The sequence below is a fragment of the Schistocerca americana genome, chromosome 4 (assembly GCF_021461395.2).
Source record: "Schistocerca americana isolate TAMUIC-IGC-003095 chromosome 4, iqSchAmer2.1, whole genome shotgun sequence".
Classification (NCBI taxonomy): domain Eukaryota; kingdom Metazoa; phylum Arthropoda; class Insecta; order Orthoptera; family Acrididae; genus Schistocerca; species Schistocerca americana.
In genome coordinates, this window is record NC_060122.1 from 18,911,337 (window position 1) to 18,929,897 (window position 18,561).

An 18,561-nucleotide genomic window follows, 5' to 3' on the forward strand; every position below is an offset into this window, starting at 1 on the left:
GTCCTCTGCATGTTACTTGAACTTATAGTGTGTTGAAGTACATATTGGAACCTTAAATTCTGGAAACTTTAGGATTCAACACAGGGTGGTTTTTGCTTAGTCTCTGCTACTACAGATAATTTACTCTGCATGGAGTCTGCTATCTGAACTGCTTTTGTCTGGTGTCAGCACACTGTTGCAGTCTATTTTGGTCTGCATAAAGCTTGTGATACCACATTCTTGCCACCTTACATGAGTGGGGCCACCATATCATGCTCCAGATTTTTATCCAGAACTTCCTTTCATGTTGCACTTGTCACGTACAGGTTGACTCTGCCCAAAGCACCTTCCATCTACAAAAAATGGGATTCTGTTTTGAGTGTCCCTCTCTTCTTCTTCTTCTTCTTCTTCTTCTTTTTCTCTTTTCATCAATGGTCTGTTGGTGGCTGTGGGGCCTGTGGTGTCCCCCTCTTTGTATGCTGATGATTTTTGCATTAATTTTTGTTTGTCTGCGATGGGCGTTACTGAACACCGACTGTAGAGAGCAACACACAGGACACATTCTTGGGCTCTCACTCATGTCTTCCATTTTTCAGCTGCTGAGACCTGCATTATCCACATGTCTTTGCTGTACAGTCCATCTTCATCAAGATCTGTAGCTTTACGGCCAGTCCCTCACTGTGGTGGATTCTCATCAGTTTTTGGGGACTGTTTTTTGAGGCCTAGCTGACACGGCTCTCTCATCTTCATCAACTATAGTAGACATGTTGGTTGTACCTCAGTTTTCTTCGATGCCTCAGCAACACCAAATGGTGACCATACCACTCTACTCTGATAAGGTTCTACACAGCGGTGAGCCTGTCCCATTTAGATTAAGTGTGTCTCACATACAGCTCAATGTCACCTTCAGTGTTACAGAAGCTGTACCCCATACACTTTTGTGGGGTATGACTGGCAACTGGTGCCTTTCGAACTAGCCTTATGATCAGCCTCCTACCTGAGGCAGGGGTTCCATTGCCGCTGGTTCTGTGCAAACAACAGTTGATCGCTTATGCATTAGTAACTGCTGCTCTCTGGAGCACCCAAACTGCCATCTCCTCTTTGCATATACAGAGATCCACCTCTTGCAATGGCGGTTCAGGTCTGGGGTTACAGTTGCCATCTGCATCTGGTCCCTTTTTCTCCTCTAACACATCTTCTCTGGGCTCACTCGTACACACCTCCATGGTGCATCCTTCATCCACTGCTCTGTCTTGACCTATCTCAAGGACCGTAAGATTTGGTTCATTCTGAGGCCTTCTGCTTCAAATTCTTCTCCGTTCTTGGCCCATTTTTGAGGGCTCAATAGTGGTCTATACTGATGGCTCGATGGTTGCCAGTTACGATAGCTTTCTGTATATTCATGCGGGATGTAGTGAACTTTGCTCCATGCCAGATGGCTGCGATGTTTTCACTATGGAGTTGGTAGCCAGCTCTTGCACTCTAGAGCACATCTGTTCGTGCTCCAGTGAATCCTTTGTCATGTGTAGTGACTCTTTCAGCAGTTTACCACCTCTTGACGAGTGTTACCGTCGCCATTCCTTGGTCCTGACTAGCCAGGATTCCCTTCTTGCCGCCGGCTGGTGTGGCCAAGCGGTTCTAGGCACTTCAGTCTGGAACCGCGCGACCACTACGGTCGCAGGTTCAAATCCTGCCTTGGGCATGGATGTGTGTGGTGTCCTTAGATTAGTTAGGTTTAAGTGGTTCTAAGTTCTAGGGGACTGATGACTTCAGATATTAAGTCCCATAGTGCTCAGAGGAATTGAGCCATTTTCCCTTCTTGCCCTTGAACAATGTGGACACTTGGTGGTCTTTGTCTGGACCCCAGGGCACATTGGGATCCTGGGGAGTAAACTGACAGGCTGGCCATATTGGCTACTGGCAAGTCAGCTTTTGAGAGTGGTTTTCCGGGATCAGACCTTCATTTAGTATTATACCATCAAGTTCTAAGGATTTGGAATAGAGAATGATTTACTCTGACATTCCCGAGCAAAGTACAAGCGATAAATCTGTGGAGGTCCCCCATGCAAGCCTCTACCAAGAACTCCACCATCCTTTGCCAACTCTACATCAGCTATACGTGGCTGACTCAGTCACCTCCTCCATCACGAGCATCTGCCCCTCGGGTGCCATGTGGTCCATATTTAGCTGGATTGCCTTAACCTAGCCACCCTGCAGTGGACTTGTGGTCTTAGTGACGAGCTATCCCTGGTGTACATATCCCTGGTGTACATATTGTATACTTAACCCTTAACTACTATGGTCATTCGCAGGATTACAATTACTATGGAGGGGTCTTGCAGACCGCATTTTTCTATTTTATATATCAAACCAGAAATTTGCTGAATAGATATAGTTTCTTGACTTCCAGTCATTCATCACACTTCTTAGAAGCGGCTTTTGTAGAAATTTGATTTTTTTTAAACACTGCGGTATTTTAAACACTTCGACAATTAAAACAAAGAGAAATCTGGAGTATATTTTTATTTTATGAGTTACGAAAATAACAGCAAACAGTTTGCTGTCTACTCACACATAGATTTTCATCAGAGGCATTATATTACAAATTGGCAATATAACTAGGTGGAAAAATCTGACATGACTTATGATAAATTGTGTGCGAAGTCAGCTTTCAGTTTATGAGTCACTTTGCAATGTAGAGCGAATATTTCAGTCCATAAGTCTATGAATAGAGAAACTTTGCCACCATTTTACTTCTAAAATTAAAAGTAAAAACTAAATACTTGTTCTCATGTGCCACTGAATCATACTTAAGTCAATTTACACCTGCAAACACTCCACGCAGACCTTCCTGGAACACTCCAAACAAATCGGAACACCACGCTATTGACATGGATACTTTGTTTTCCTCTTCAGACGAGGAGGGCAAAAGGTGCACGTTTTAAGATTTTCGAATTCTTCTTTCAGTGTCTGAGGCTCATCTTGCAAGTGAAGACATCTGTCTCACATAACACACGTTGCACAGAAGGCCCAGCTTTCCCCGCCATGGAGAAACAGGAGCATGCAATAAAAACGTGTCACGCAAACACTATGGTACGTCTGTGAGACCTCTCAAGGCTAATAATTACGAAACAAAGAGCAGCAACAATGCAAGAATGCTGGCACGTGTAGCTTGACAGCCAATAGGAAGGTACATGGAAGAGTCCATTTGGCTTTGCAGGGGTGTGAGACATATCTCGACACAAAAATTACTAGCGGTCTGAGAGATGGTCGATAGTAGTTAAAGGTTAAACAGGGCCATCTACTGGCCAAATTTTCCAATGGTTCTCTTTCTACAGTATTTTGAAATCCAACTTAATTATGGACATGTAAATTGCACGAATGTCTAAATACACAGTTGAGAAGATAGACAGACAATAAAACAAAGCAATGTCTTCAACACTTATACCAACAGGTAGCACTGATTGTATTGTTAAGATTTATTTTTACAATCTCTCTCTGGCAAAGATGGGAACAGCAATGCGTGTTACATAAGAATGTGCAGTGGTGTAGAATTCGTGTGACAAGCTCACCACCTTTTTTCTGCACTGGTGTGACATACCACAGATAAAACATACAGACGACTTTCAATTGCCTTCACAGAATTATGCTAGAAGTAAGGCACTCTCTCTTCAGATTTCTTGTAAATACTACTTCTCAAAGTCAATTATTCAAAAACAGTTTTAATCGCATTTATTATTATTATACTGCCATGTGGTTTCAACCCAACGTAGGGGTCATCTTCTGGGCATTTACACCATTGGGCGACTGCTGGTGGGGTCACTCCTGTTACGTAACGGCAGGAAATTGATTAATCATACTAATCGCTGCTTCATCTCTACAACCATGTTGTCCAAAAAACTTGTCAAAGTGGTATACATAATGCAGCCTTGTATATTGTGAAGTGATGAATACAAGGTGAGAGTGTGGGAATATGTTAAATGATTCTTAGTACTAAAGGCGTTCGCTTGCTGGAACACCTGTAAACAATGAAATCAGAATAGATGTTTTAGATAAAACAACCTACTGAAACAATGTTTCAGTTCTTTATTTTGTAAGTATTCATGTCAAAGGACCACGTCACTCTGTATTAAGAAAGACATTGTCTTCAGATTTTTCTTAAAATAAGGAGTTCAAGCAAATGTACTGAAATAAGTGAAGATGAAAATAATATATGCTGTAACTTATCATAGGATTTGTATACTTTTGTTGGAAAGACACCAAGTTTTCTACAAAATAAGATGATGATTCAGGGTAAAATGTAATAAAGAAGGAAAAGGTTGAAATCAAATACTCGGAAGTCATTATATGTAATTTATTTTATAATTCCTATGAATTTGCTGTGTTGTAACTCTCTTCCTTCATGGTCTCACATTAATTGTCCTAATATATGCCTGCGATAGAACAAGTATTAAAATAATACTGGTAATTCATGTGTTCACGACTGTATTAATAGTATCATCATGCATTTTGTTGAATCCTTATTTTTCATAAGCGTTATTGTGTAACCTACCAGTGTGCCATTTGAAATCTTACGAAGAATAAATACAATGTTGTGAATAAATTAAAAAGATTTAAAAGTATACTTATTATTAGTGTACATTGAACAGTTAGATCAATGATTGATTCCCACACAAATCCCACATGTGGGTCAAGTTATTGAAACTTTATGGCAGATTAAAACTGTGTACCACAGTGAAACTCGAAAGAGAAAGCTATTGTTTCAAAACTTCTGGATTGTTGTAAGATTTTGGGAGTTGCTCTTGAACTGACTGTAGTGCAACCTCAGTTTATAATGAGATATTACGACTGGAGTGTAAAATGACTAACTTATGACCTTTTTACCCGTGTAGCTGAAAATGTGTTAAGACTCTTTCCCTTAATCCTCCCACAGGAATCAGTGACGTCAAATATTTTTGTTCGCAGGGAAGACAAGATCCTGTTGTCAAATTGAAAAAACAGCTAGCAGAGAAGGAAAAAGCCCTTGCTGAGGAGCAGGAGGCTTCCTTAGCATTCCAGAATAAACTTAAGGAGGTGCGTTCTGAATATAATGCAGAACGTTCACGACTTAACCACAGCTGCAGGCAGCTGGAGGAGGCTTTGGTAGCCAAGCAGAATGAGTCCCAGGCACTAGCTGCACGTTTGCAGCACACACATGATACTGCTGTTGCAGAAAAGCAGCAGATGTCGCAACAACTCCAGCAGGTATGTACAGTGCCCTGCATTTTTAATTTTTCTTTGAATGTGTGTTAGATTCTTTTTTAATACCTGTTTCTGTTTCAGTATAGTGAAGAATTAAATGTGAACTTCTGTTTTTTGCAGGATTGAAATTGTTGAATTTTTTTAGTAGTGAATAGTTTCTTCTTATCCAACTACATTTGCTCGGGTTCATTTGTAATGAAGTAGAGAACTGATGTTGCTGCAAGGTCTTTTCTGATGTAATAATGTTTTCACTGTGGTAGAATGATAAAATAATGACATGTTGTCAATCTGTGGGATTCCAGAAAGTTGGAAGAGAGATAATAAATGTGAGAGTTCTCACATGTCTGATTTGTGCTAGCTTGGAAGCAGTTCAGCTGCAGTGTGTTAAATAAGTAACTCAGACACTGAAGAAACATATTTAATTATACCTAAAGTGGCAGTGTAACATGTAACATAAACTTAGGATTTCGTCGATGTTGGTGGAAAATGCAAAAAAATTCAGCTGATCATGATAGAAAAAAAATAACTTGGTCCTCAGCTGTATTTATTGATGTAAGAAAATTATTTCTGATTGATTTAGTATCTAATACCATTAATTATTGTACACTTAGTTACATCCCTAGTTCACAAACTGTAGCTAGGACTAGTACCAGTCTTTTATAATGTGTGAACAAAATATATACATCATATGTTAAACCTTATTTGTCCACCTCACTTTTATTTGTCAGCTGTATGATGGAGCAATAGATAAATCTCATGATTTCCAACATTAATAGGATTAAAAATTAAAAACTGTGCTGCCACAGCTGTTGATACTTTGATATTCAAGATATTGCAGCTCAGTTGCTGTTAAGAAATAGTTTTTCCGTGCCATTTACATTTGTTGAACAACTTCAAATGTCCTGAATTTTGATGTAATCACAAATATACATTAGTTACAAATAACTATTGTTATGCTGCAAGACTGTCTTATGTTTATGACCTCACAGAATGCTTTGGTACAAATGAAAACAGTTTTAATTAGCATGTAGTTTTGTACTAAGCCTCATGATAGGTCAAAGAGTGTAAATACCACTGAAACACTATGCACGAAACCTATCTACAAGCAATTGACACCACCGAGTGCTCATGTACATAGCGGAAAACTAACATGGTCTAGCAGTGCTACTCAACAGGAAAACAAACAGTATGGTTGATGTTATTTGACACAGTTCGGATTGTGTAATAGAATATTTTGATTTGCAAGTACTTCTAAATTAGTTCAAAGTACAAAAAAGCAACTTATAATCTGCTAGTACAGAAGAAATTACATACAAAAGAGTAGAGCGATAGTAAAATTGCATCAATAGATCTTACAAAGACACCGTTTTCAGTAATAAGAAACATCAAGAAATTTCATAAAAAGTGTTAACTGATGAGCATGAAATGACACTTGTTACTCAAGCAGGAATATAGAAAACAATAAACTGATACAAACATAGGAAGTTAATTTATGATCATTTGTGTGATATAACTTACATTGCATTAAATTAAAAAATATTACTTCATAATGTCAAATGTATAAACAAGCAAAGAAAGATCATAAAAGTGACTTGCTGTTATCTCTTCCTTCTATATATTCTCCCAGGTATTTAAATTTGTCCTCCTCTTTCATGATGCCATCTGGGGTGTCCTGATCACCAGTGGTATTCATTTTCTTTGTCTAGTGGGAGATGATGATAAATCCACCACTTCTGATTACCTTAGGTTGTCAAGTTGTTTCTTTGTATTCTCTCCCATCTCACTCAATACTACTGTCAACCTTTTTGTCCTCCAGATGTCTTTTGGTATTCCCATTTCCTGTTTATTTCTTTCCAATGTCTGATCATCATGTCCAGTGTTACGCTCAAAGAAATCTGTGACACTCCAGCTCTCCATTGGACACTCTTTCAGTAGTGCTCATCTGAAACTTGCCCCTTTCTTTCTGTACATCAGAGTTTACATATCTGTTCTTCAGGATCATTTCAAGAACCTGTTTGTTGAAGTCAGATGGCTGCATGAATTGCGTGAAGGTTACTAAGATCTTTCTGTTCTTTAAGACCCTGCATTCTGTCAGATGTTTGTGGATACAGGTCTGTTCTGTACATCTTCATTTGTTCCTAAAGTCTGTCTGATAGCCTCCAAGAGTATTTTCTGTTTTCCTGCACTCTTCATGATGAATCCAGAAGCATGTTACATTTGACCTTTAGTGGTAATATTCCTTCAGGGTTTTTTTTATATACTCCTTGTCCCTTTCTTATGTATTAGCACTATTTTAATGTTGTTCCATCCTTCAAATAGCTTCTTTGTCCTCAGTGCCTTGCAAGTAAACATGGACAGCCAGAATAAAGTTTTCACTCTGCAGTGGAGTGTGTGCTAATATGAAACTTCCTCGCATATTAAAACTGTGTGCTAGACCTAGACTGAGACTCGAACTCGGGACCTTTAAATTTCATGTGCAAGTGCTCTACTGACTGAGCTACCCAAGCACAACTCACGACCTGTCCTCAAAGGTTTACTTCCACCAATACCTCATCTCCTACCTTCCAAACTTCACAGAAGCTCTCCTTCAAATCTGGAAGGTGTAGATTAGGTACTGGTGGAAATAAAGCTGTGAGTCATGCTTGGGTCGCTCAGTCGGTAGAGCACTTGCTGCGAAAGGGAAAGGTCCCAAGTTCCAGTATCGGTCCAGCACACAGTTTTATTCTGCCAGGAAGTTTCAAGCTTGGTCATGTTGTTTACTTTCTTGTTGCTCCCCATTATCATCTTGACTGTTATCCCATCTTCTCCAGATGTCTAATTATTCTTTAGGTTGCTAATGACCTGTGAGGCTTTATTCATGGTTGGAGGTTCACAGTTACGCAGATCGTAAAGGTGCTCTACAAGTATCCTACAGTTTCTCTTCGCAATAATAACCAGTTATCCTTTCTTATGTCTTATGAAACAGGTCTTTGTTCCTGTAAACTGTGAGGCTGTTTCTAAATTTACTGAAAAAAAAAACCACTGCAGTTGTTTTTCCAAAATTTGTCCTTCATCTCGTCCAGTTCCTGCTTCATCCTTTGTTCTAGTTCATCTTTTATTTCTGGCCACTTTCATCATCACTCCTAGAAAAATCTCCCATTCTTCTGTATTCTCGTTACTCCAGTCTCTGCAGGTGCCCTATGGCTTCCTCACTGTTCTTTTTCCACCACCAGTGCTTATTTTTTGCTTTCCCCATAATTCAGTCATAATTAAAGTTCAGCTTTGTCTTCACCTTCATTGTGTAACTACATTGCTTCCCTACATTTGTCTTGGTTACATCGTAATTTGTCTTTCTCCATCCAGTTTTGGGTTGCCCTGTTTGATAAAGAACTTTTTTTTCCAATGAATTAGTAGCATTTTGAACTTTTAAATCTACAAATTTTCAATATTAACCTTCGTATTTTCCTGAAAATTTTTTCACTAATTATGTTGTACATTTTACAGCTACAGTCAAAGTTAAACGAGGAGCGATTAACAGTGAGAAAGCTGCAGGAAGAACAAGCAAAGTCTCAAAGTGTACAGGATCAATTACTGAATCAGCATCAGCAGTACGAAATGCACATCAGCCGTTTGACAGAGCAGCAACAAGAGGTGTAGTATTAATTCATTTTTGTTGTTGTTTGTGCTTAAAAGCTGTTTACTTATGAATAAGATTTTAATATTTCTATGAATACATTTTCTGAACTGAATAATTTCAAAAACTGCACCTGATGTTTATTTTGGAGGAGCCAGTGGTGGGTGGGAGGGGGGGGGGGGGGGCACATACTACAACTTCATTGCTGTTCAGGTCCAGGATCTGTTTGATATCTTTTCATCTTAAATATTCTTGGTGACTTTAATTCTTAATATTAGTAAAGTTGCACCATTAATTCTTCTGCAGACTAAGGGAGCTATCAATACGATAATTTTAAGATCTCATTTAACTGCGGTCACTTGCTAAGGATGAATTTATTCATTCCTTTATTGAGAATAAGAATATATTCCTGCCAAAACCCATTGTGTTACATTACTGTATAGGATATCAGAAATCTCTTAACAAGGGTAAGGTTTTGAAGTAATTCGCCATACATTTTTAAGTAAGTTTATCTCACCACGCTTCACATGTTACACAGACTAGATGAATAAACAAGAAGAATTAATTACACTCAGATTTGTACCAATTTTTCTCATCATTCCTATATGAAGCTGGCGGAACATAGTTTTTGCTTGAGGCGGTGTACATTGTAGGACCTCACAATTCAGCAAGGAAGAGTACAACTTGTTCTGAAAGCCGCCACCCCAGTCTGAAAAAAGAATGTTATTTGCTGCAAGAGTTATTTCTAAAGGAATGAATTTTATTGGTTGATAGAAAATTGAGAAGGTTTTCAGATGTCTACAGTGCATGTTGTTTGCATACCCATTTACTGTGAGTTGTCATTGATCTGCGGCTTTAGAGAGCTGAGGCAATTAGTAACTGAGTACCATATTATCAGTGACAGCTTGAGCCCATATCTTAATAACATGTTGCAGAGGAATTATGTGAAACAGAGATAAGTCTGTAGCTGTAGTTGTTTATATTGATGACCGTGGTTTACATCTGTGACATGTGATAGTTAATTGTCGAGTTTGTTTCTCTTTCTGATTCTTTTATTTTGTTCCTCCTTTTTACAGTCCGAAACAGCCTACAAATCACAGATTGCACAGCTCCATGCGCAGCTGCAGGAGGCAGCAAATGTTAATGCAGAGTTTCAGGCTCAACATGAAGAAAAAATTGCTGAAAATAAGATGCTTATGGATAGGATAGCATGTTCTGAAGGACAAGTACTTCACCTCGAACAGCAGCTGGCCCATTTCAAAGAGGCAGCTGATCATTCTCAAGAGATCAGTTGCCAGCTTGAGGTATGGGTTCTCTCTTTTTCTTGGTAAATATTTGGTGAGTGGTAGAAAGTTAATATAAGTAAGACTGAATTCACATTAGGCTAACACATGCAGCGTCTTGGAGTTAACACTACTATTTTAAAAATACTGATCTGCATTGCGAAAAGATGAAAACTGTGTTAATGTAATTCACAAGCTTCATTATGTGTGTGTGTGTGGGGGGGGGGTGGAAGAACATTGGGTTCATATTTTCATGATCAGATGAATGACAATCAAGTTACAAAGTCGCTGGGTGCATGTGCTCACACTGCACAAATCTCGACAAGAAATTTTTTTGGGGTCACGGCTGAATCCTTACATGTAAGAGCTCAGACCATACAGTACATATAGAATTAACGAAACTAAATCTTATAGAGTTGACCATCTCTGAATATATGTTGGTGACACATCAGTTTGATAAAAAATTGCTGAAACTGTTCATTACTGCAGATCTGTCAATTATGTCTTCAGGTCAGGGATGATAGTGCCCTTGTAACAGTGGAAATGTGCAAACTAATAAACCCAAATGTTTCAAGTTGAGGAAATTTTAAGGAAATACTATGTGCAGCTTTCAGAGATTGGAAGAATATCAGTCCTATTCAATTACGTACAAATGAAAATTGCTATACTTAGTTACCCAAAAGCACCTTCAATTATGTGCAATAGCAGAAACATGAATTCATCAGTCATGTAAGAAATGGTGCAATTCCTTCTCCTCTACAAGCAAATCAACATTTGCTCAGGTCCTTCATCAGCCATTTGCATCCACTTACAAATAAAAGGCCACCTCCACTCTACTTAGTGCACTGTGGTTCCCAGCTGGACACACACATCACCCCTGCATGCTTTGTCATCCTGCACGTTGCTTCCGGACAATTCCTGATCATCTCTGAGTCCAGTAAAGAACTTGATTGGTCCACCTACCAACCATGAGCTTGGCTGTGTGTCCCATGCATATTAATGTTCACAACAGGCATGGCATTTATTTTCAACTTAAATTTTTTCAGTGATCAGCTTGCTTTTTCTCCTGGCTCTTCTGAAAATTCTCGGCATGCATCGTGCCATTGCCCACTGAGCAACTCTGCCATTGAATGTTTCTCATGCTAGACCTCTAAAAAGTCGAAACTGATAATACACACAGCTGGTAAGCTTTTGTTCCAGTTTTCGAAATTTTGTAGTTTTCCAGGCCATTTCAGTATTGTATTTTTTTTTCTTCTTGTTCATTTAGCTGCACTAAATACATAAACTAAACTGCTTTTCTAATTTCATCATTAACTAAAGAACCCAGCAAAGCTTTTCAGTTGCTAATATGTCTGGCAATTTGATATAAATCCTAATCTGGGGTATCCCTTGGAATTGTCAGGACATAATTATTTGTTACTCGTTGAAACTTTGCAAACTTTGAAGTTATGGAACTCGAAATTATTATAAATCAAACACAAATGGATGAAGTCTTCTTTGTGTTTGTTTTTGGTTTTTATTGTTTTAAATGCTTTTTTTAGCTTTTTGTACAACATATAATGTACAAAACATCTGAATTTACAACAATTATCATGTTTCGGATACTATGTGGTAAGAGTATGAACAAGATTTCTCAACCGTCAGCTTCTGAACTGGCATCATATAACTGACTGTGCGAAAAACACACTGACCGTAAATCATTTCCAATGTATTTTAGTGTCTGAGAATGCGTAAATCAGTTGGGATCATCGCTATACAGCATAAGAGAGAGACCTGTTCAGCTGCTGGATTTGTGAGAATAGTTGCATCAGTGACATTACATTGTGTAGTTTCAGTGGACAATTCAGTTCACTTAGTAGCATACTCACTGTAAGCTGATAATGTGTAAATATAACTTCTTAATATACCAGTTTTCAGTTAAAAACAACTGCAAGGAAGACAACAAATCCACGCATTTTCACAGTACAGCATGGCATTTTCTTCCTTGCAGTAGGTTTTAATAGAAAACCTGTACATTCTTGCTTAAAAAAATATATAGCCTATGTCCATATGAATCTTTATTGGAGTATTTTGTTAAGACTTGAAGCAGATCGGTCAAGAACTTTAAAACATTTTTTGTTAACTATGTTTCTGCTTTATATGTTAGTATAATTTTCTTTTCAATGTGTTGATTGTACAATAGTTAAGTCCTACTGCAATTGATTTTCAGTCCTACTTTCACATTTGCTATACTAAGATGTTTGATTAGTTGTTAGAATTCATCTGTACAGACTGTACAGTGGAGGGTCATTCAGGTACTTTCAATTTCCCAGTGTATGGAAGTATATTACTTGCAGCATTGTCAATGAATAGATGTTTCAGTATACTAAGCTTCTTGCTTCTCAGGGGTTGTTACTACAGATTTAGGTGAAACTGAATGGAAAGCTTTTCCACAATCTCAGACAAACTGCCAATTCATATTTATTGATCTGTCCCACAATTTTGTTCTTGATGTGCAAACTGTCCCTACCCAAAAACATATGTATTGTTAAAGCAAACATGAAGGGAAAAAATGAGCTTCAACGCCAAGATGATTATTTTGACACCCTGCCAGGCAATTCCGAGCAAGCTCTAACATAAAATAAAAGCCTACTGAAAATGCTGCAACTGCAGTGAAGCGTGTTTGGGTTAAAAAACAAAATTGTGTTTTGCTAAAGGCGGTCTCCTATCCAGAAAAATATGTATTGTTAAGGCAAACACAGAGTGGGAAAAAATAACCAGCTTAAACCCCAAGATGTTTGTTATATTCACCTTGAAAGGCTGTGTAATTAATATGCTTTGTATTCCTATGTGGATAATGCTGATTTCAGTGAATATATTGTACGTTATAATAGAGGCTTGACGAGTCATTAGGGTGGGTGGCATGTTCGTGCAAGGGGGAATAATTACAGTATTGCTGAATTTTAGGTGACTGTCTTCCTCTTTTGTATTACTTTTCCTCTAGCCATAATCACAGTCTCTTGATGATTTGCTGTGTTCCTGATCTTCTTCAATAACAATTAAATTATTTAAAGAAATATTCAGACATTTATACAGTTTTTTGCTACTAGGCTCAGTAATACCTGTCATCGTAACTGATGAAATGTAGTATTGTCTATTCAACATAAGTTTTGGTCTCCTCCACCCTCTATTTATACTTCTGTTTTCTAAGATGCTGAACTTTCGTGTAATTTATTTTGATATACCCCTCTGTTATTATTTAAATGTTCACTATCTGCCTTCCTTATTTCCTGATAAGAATTTACTTTTGCTAACTTTGTATTAATTTTTTATTCTTAAAGTTCTTCTAGAAGAATGTGCTAAGTCAGTCATTCATTGTTGTTGTTGTTGTTGTTGTTGTTAACAAATTCTATTAATGTATGGTGCATTGTTTCTGGTGCCTTTCACATTAAAGAATTATCATTCTTTTTTTGTTCTACTTGCGCATTAAATTCCCCTGTTACATTATTGTGGGATTTTCTGCCATTTCTCAATTTCTGTTGCTCACTGCAGAGATATTTTACCACTTCATCAATATGTGAGAATGTTGGTACATGGACTGAATTGAACTCCATGGAGATCTTTGTTTATTGCTTTCTGTTCTGTCTGTATGTCTGTCTGAGATTTCTTAAATTATTCCTCTTTAAGTTGAATGGATTGGTGCATGGTTCATGGTTTCCATATTGTGGAAGATGATGATGACATTTATTGATCGAAAGTAATCTAGACCTTGGGCTATGCTACAGTTCAGTCTTTTCATCTCAACCAAGATATTAGGGGCAGGAGGGGGATGGAGGGGGGGATGACAAACCACATTCTATCTGTGGTATCTTCTGTTTTATAATCAACTACAAAACTATTACACAACATCAAAAACAACTCCAAGATAAAATTTATAGGTAGCTTATTTATCCCCCAATGTCACATATCCCAATACGTGACCACTACAAATCTTACTAAAAGATGTGTTTTGGTGAGATCTTTAATTTGGTGTATGTTAACTTCACTGCATGCCTAATGGTTTTGGTGTTTTCATTGCTAAACTTCAGACGTGTAATGTTTTGTGCGCTCAAATAGCAGCATTTGAGTTTCCTTGACAAAACAGTGATGGGGAGCCAAATTGATGTATACAACAAAGGAATTGCTTCTTGTAACCTATTAATGCACTTTACCTACAGTTTCTTAATTAATTGTTTTATAGATGAAATTGGCTTCTCCCTTTCTGCGCTGCAAAATAGTCTGTGACCATTTCACTGAAATTTGGCTGATTCAGTAGGTGTTTTTTGAGAGAACACATCGCAAGTGCACGAAGTCTGTTTTCGTTCCTCATATTAGTTATGAGTGTTTTCACTCACTTCAACATAGAGAAGCAGCGTTCTGCCTCTTCTGTTGTCATTGGGAAGGTTGATATTCTACATCTACATATACATGGATACTCTGCAAATCACATTTAAGTGCCTGGCAGAGGGTTCTTCGAACCAACTTCACAATTCTCTATTATTCTAGTCTCGTATAGTGTGGGGAAAGAATAAACACTTATATCTTTCTGTACGAGCTCTGATTTCCCTTATTTTATTGTGGTGATTGTTTCTCCCTATGTAGGTCGGTGTCGACAAAATATTTTCGCATTCTGAGGAGAAAGTTGGCAATTGGAATTTCATAAGAAGATTTCATCACAATGAAAAACGCCTTTGTTATATTGATGTCCAGCTCAAATCCTGTATCATTTCTGTGACACTCTCTCCCATATTTTGCAATAATACAAAACGTGCTGCCCGTCTTTGAACTTCTTTGATGTACTCCGCCAGTCCTATCTGATAAGGATCCCACACCACGCGGCAGTATTCTAAAAAAGGTCACACCACGCGGCAGTATTCTAAAAAAGGTCAGACAAGTGTACTTTAGGCAGTCTCCTTAGTAGATGTGTTACATTTTCTAAGTGTGCTGCCAATAAAACGCAGTCTTTGGTTAGCCTCCACCCACAACATTTTCTGTGTTCCTTCCAAATTAAGTTGTTCGTCATTGTAATACCTAGGTATTTAGTTGAATTTATGGCTATTAGATAAGACTGATTTATCGTGTAACCAAAGTTTAATGAATTCCTTTTAGCACTCGTGTGGATTATTTAGGGTCAACTGCCAATTTTTGCACCATTCAGATATCTTTTCTAAATCGTTTTGCAATTTGTTTTGATCTTCTGATGACTTTATTATTCAATAAACGACAGCATCATCCGCAAACATCCTAAGACGGCTGCTCAGATTGTCTCCCAAATTGTTTATTTAGATAAGGAATAGCAAAGGGCCTGTAACACTACCTTGGGAAACGCCAGAAATCACTTCTGTTGTACTCTGACTTTCCAGCAAATACTACGAACTGTGACCTCTCTGACAAAGTCACAAATCCAGTCACATAACTGAGACAATATTCCATAAGCACGCAGTTTCACTACAAGATGCTTGTGTGGTATATTGTCAAAAGCCTTCCGGAAATCCAGAAATACGGGATCAGTCTGAAATCCCTTGTCAATAGCATTCAACACTTCTTGTGAATAAAGAGCTAGTTGTGTTTCACAGGAATGATGTTCTCTAAACCACGGGGGCCGAACTGCACAATAATCCTGAAAGAGTGGTTCGGAGTGGGGCGGCGGAGGGGTGGGGATGGAGCCTCTCCGTCGTTTCTAGGCCCCCCGATTAATGTACAATACAATATCACCATACATTTTGTCTTTTTTTCTTAATTATCATTCCAAATTGCTCACAGGTCTTATTTAATTCTTTTAACATTTTGGTCCATTAACTGCCACCTGGAATCCAGAACTGGCTGCTATTGGATCAAAACAAGGAAGACAAGAACTTAAGATTCAAAACACGACGCAACACACTGCTAAGATTTAATTCAGCTTTCAGCCACAGGATCGTCCAGCAGCCCAGTCATTGCCCACGGTGCACATGCAGAAGGCCTTTCTGCAGCTCCCAGCAGGGGGACTGGGAGCACTGCTTCCTATAAGTGTGAGCATCATCCTGCACACATGTATTGCCTGCTCCTGGTCTGATAAATTTCTACACTGCTGCACAATTATCATCAGTTGTGCCTTGCAGCAGTGACAGCAGCAACTACCACCACCTGAAGATGTCAAGCAGTTGAATTGATGAAATACTGTGTGATTTACACAATACAATTCGTTGGTAAACCCAAGAAGTGTATTTGCAACAGATCAGTTGGGAAAGCGTAAAAAGTCAGTGTCTGGTCACAGTTTTTTCACACTCTGCTAATAACACCATATCCTCCACAAATCAAATAAATTCTATCCTCCTACCACCAATCTGCACTCTTCCTTTTCATTTCAAACATTTCTGTATAATATACTCCATATATATGTTGGCCAGTATTGGGGAGAGACGGCAGTCTTGCTTCTGTCCCATTCAAATTGTGCCCTCGTCTGTCATCTCTCTCCCAATCTGTACTTGTATTTTCTGTTGTTGGTACAGATTCTTAATTCTGACCCTCCAGTTGACTCCATTCTTTAGAATGTCCATTAATGTATTCCACCATAAAGGCTTTCTAGAAGTCAATTAAAACAGTTTAAATTCCTCTTCCTCTTTCAATGTATCACACACCTTTTCTCAACAGTCCAATTGCATATCCTGTATCTTCTCATCTTCTAAATCTGTCCTGCGATACTTTCTCCAGTCTTCTGTGGAGTCTTCTATTTATCCCTGTTAGTAGAACTGTTTGTGCATGAGAAATGAAACTTATGGTCCTAAAGTCCTCACATTTCTTGGTATTGCTTTTGCTCTCAATCGGTATCATAACTACTGAGAATGAGTCATCTGGTCAGTCACCTTTTTTACATATCTTGTTGCATAGGTAAGTTAATTCTTTCATACCACTTCTCCAACTTCTCTTAAACAACTCTGCTGGTAAACGATCAATTCTGCAAGCTTTGTGAGTCTTAGTCTCTTAAAGCTTTTTCTACTTCTACTTCCAAGAGCAGCATTCTTTGCCCGATTTGGTAACTGTCATGTCCCCCTCTAATTCATTATCATTAGATTTTTGATCAGCCACATATAGGCACTCTACATATTCTTGCCACTTTCTCAACACTTCCTGTGGTTTATGAACCGTAGTACCATTACTTCTTTCTATTCCTGTATTTTTTCCTGCTTTTCTTTGCTTCAAAGTTTTGGTCGGCTGCTAATCTATGCATCATTTTGTATTTTCATTCCTTTTCTACATTCTCTCTGTCTGAATGCTCTTTTTCACCCATATCTTCATTGACTGTTCTGTTTCTCTCTTTAATTAATTATTCAGTGTTCTGCACATATTTTTCCCCTTCCTCAGTTCCTAGTGTCTTTAGATTCCTTATTTCTTCCATCTTGTCTAGCGTTGTCTTCATTACCGATGATGATGATGATGATGATGATGATGATGTGGTCTTCAGTCCAGAGACTGGTTTGATGCAGCTCTCCATGCTACTCTATCCTGCAACCTTCATCATCTCCCAGTACCTACTGCAACCTCCATCCTTCTAAATCTACTTAGGGTATTCATATCTTGGTCTCCCTCTATGATTTTTATCTTCCGCACCGCCCTCCAATAATAAATTGGTGATGCCTTGATGCCTCAGAACATGCCCTCCCGACTGATCCCTTCTTCTAGTCAAGTTGTGCCACAAATTTCTCTTCTCCCCAATTCTATCAATACCTCATCATTAGTTGAGTGATCTACCCATCTAATGTTTGTAGGGCTCTCGGGTGTCCAGTCGGATGCGATTGTTGGAAGTCCCACGATATTTCGGCGAACAACCTTTCTGTCATCATCAGGTGGTTCTGATGGAATGGTCTGTCTGCTCATTGTCAGTGTCATTTATGTCTGTCAGTCGGGCTTCGATTCCCTGCGCCGACGGTCCTATTGCAGCCGCTGAACTTCCGGTCGCAACCGCCGACATTCCGTTTGCGAGTGCCGACGCTTCGATTGCGGCCGCCGACAATCAGTTTGTGGGTGCCGACCCAAGTCTGCGCCCACCCCGGCACGTACTTACATCCACGTACTTCGTCTTCAATAGCCAATACTATGAGCAAATCGACAGTGTGGCTATGGGGAGCTCTCTCTCACCAGTGGTAACCAACTTATTTATGGAGAGTTTTGAAGAGGAGGCACTTTAATCGGCTGAACGGAAACCAGTGTGTTTTTACCGATACACGGACGACACGTTTGTCATCTGGCCCCACGGACCTGATCATCTACAGACATTTTTAGCACATACAAATTCCATGCACAACAACATACAGTTCGCCACAGAGATCGAGAAGGAAGGGAAATTACCCTTTCCTGGTGTACTCGTAGAGCGGAGATCAAATGGCACACTGGGTCACAGCGTGTACCGCAAGCCTACACATATCGACCTATTTCTACATGCCTCGA

General features: G+C 38.8%; 1 protein-coding gene across 8 annotated transcripts in view; it reads left to right on the forward strand.

Moving 5' to 3' along the window:
* LOC124612405 (ribosome-binding protein 1) overlaps positions 1-18,561 on the forward strand; it is a 351,088-nt gene that overhangs the window by 115,215 nt on the left and 217,312 nt on the right. For all 8 annotated transcript variants that reach the window (XM_047140591.1, XM_047140592.1, XM_047140593.1 and 5 more), the window contains 3 exons: positions 4,945-5,223; positions 8,704-8,850; positions 9,910-10,137. In XM_047140591.1, coding sequence (XP_046996547.1) covers positions 4,945-5,223; positions 8,704-8,850; positions 9,910-10,137 — 654 coding nt within the window. The remainder of the gene's footprint in view (positions 1-4,944; positions 5,224-8,703; positions 8,851-9,909; positions 10,138-18,561) is intronic.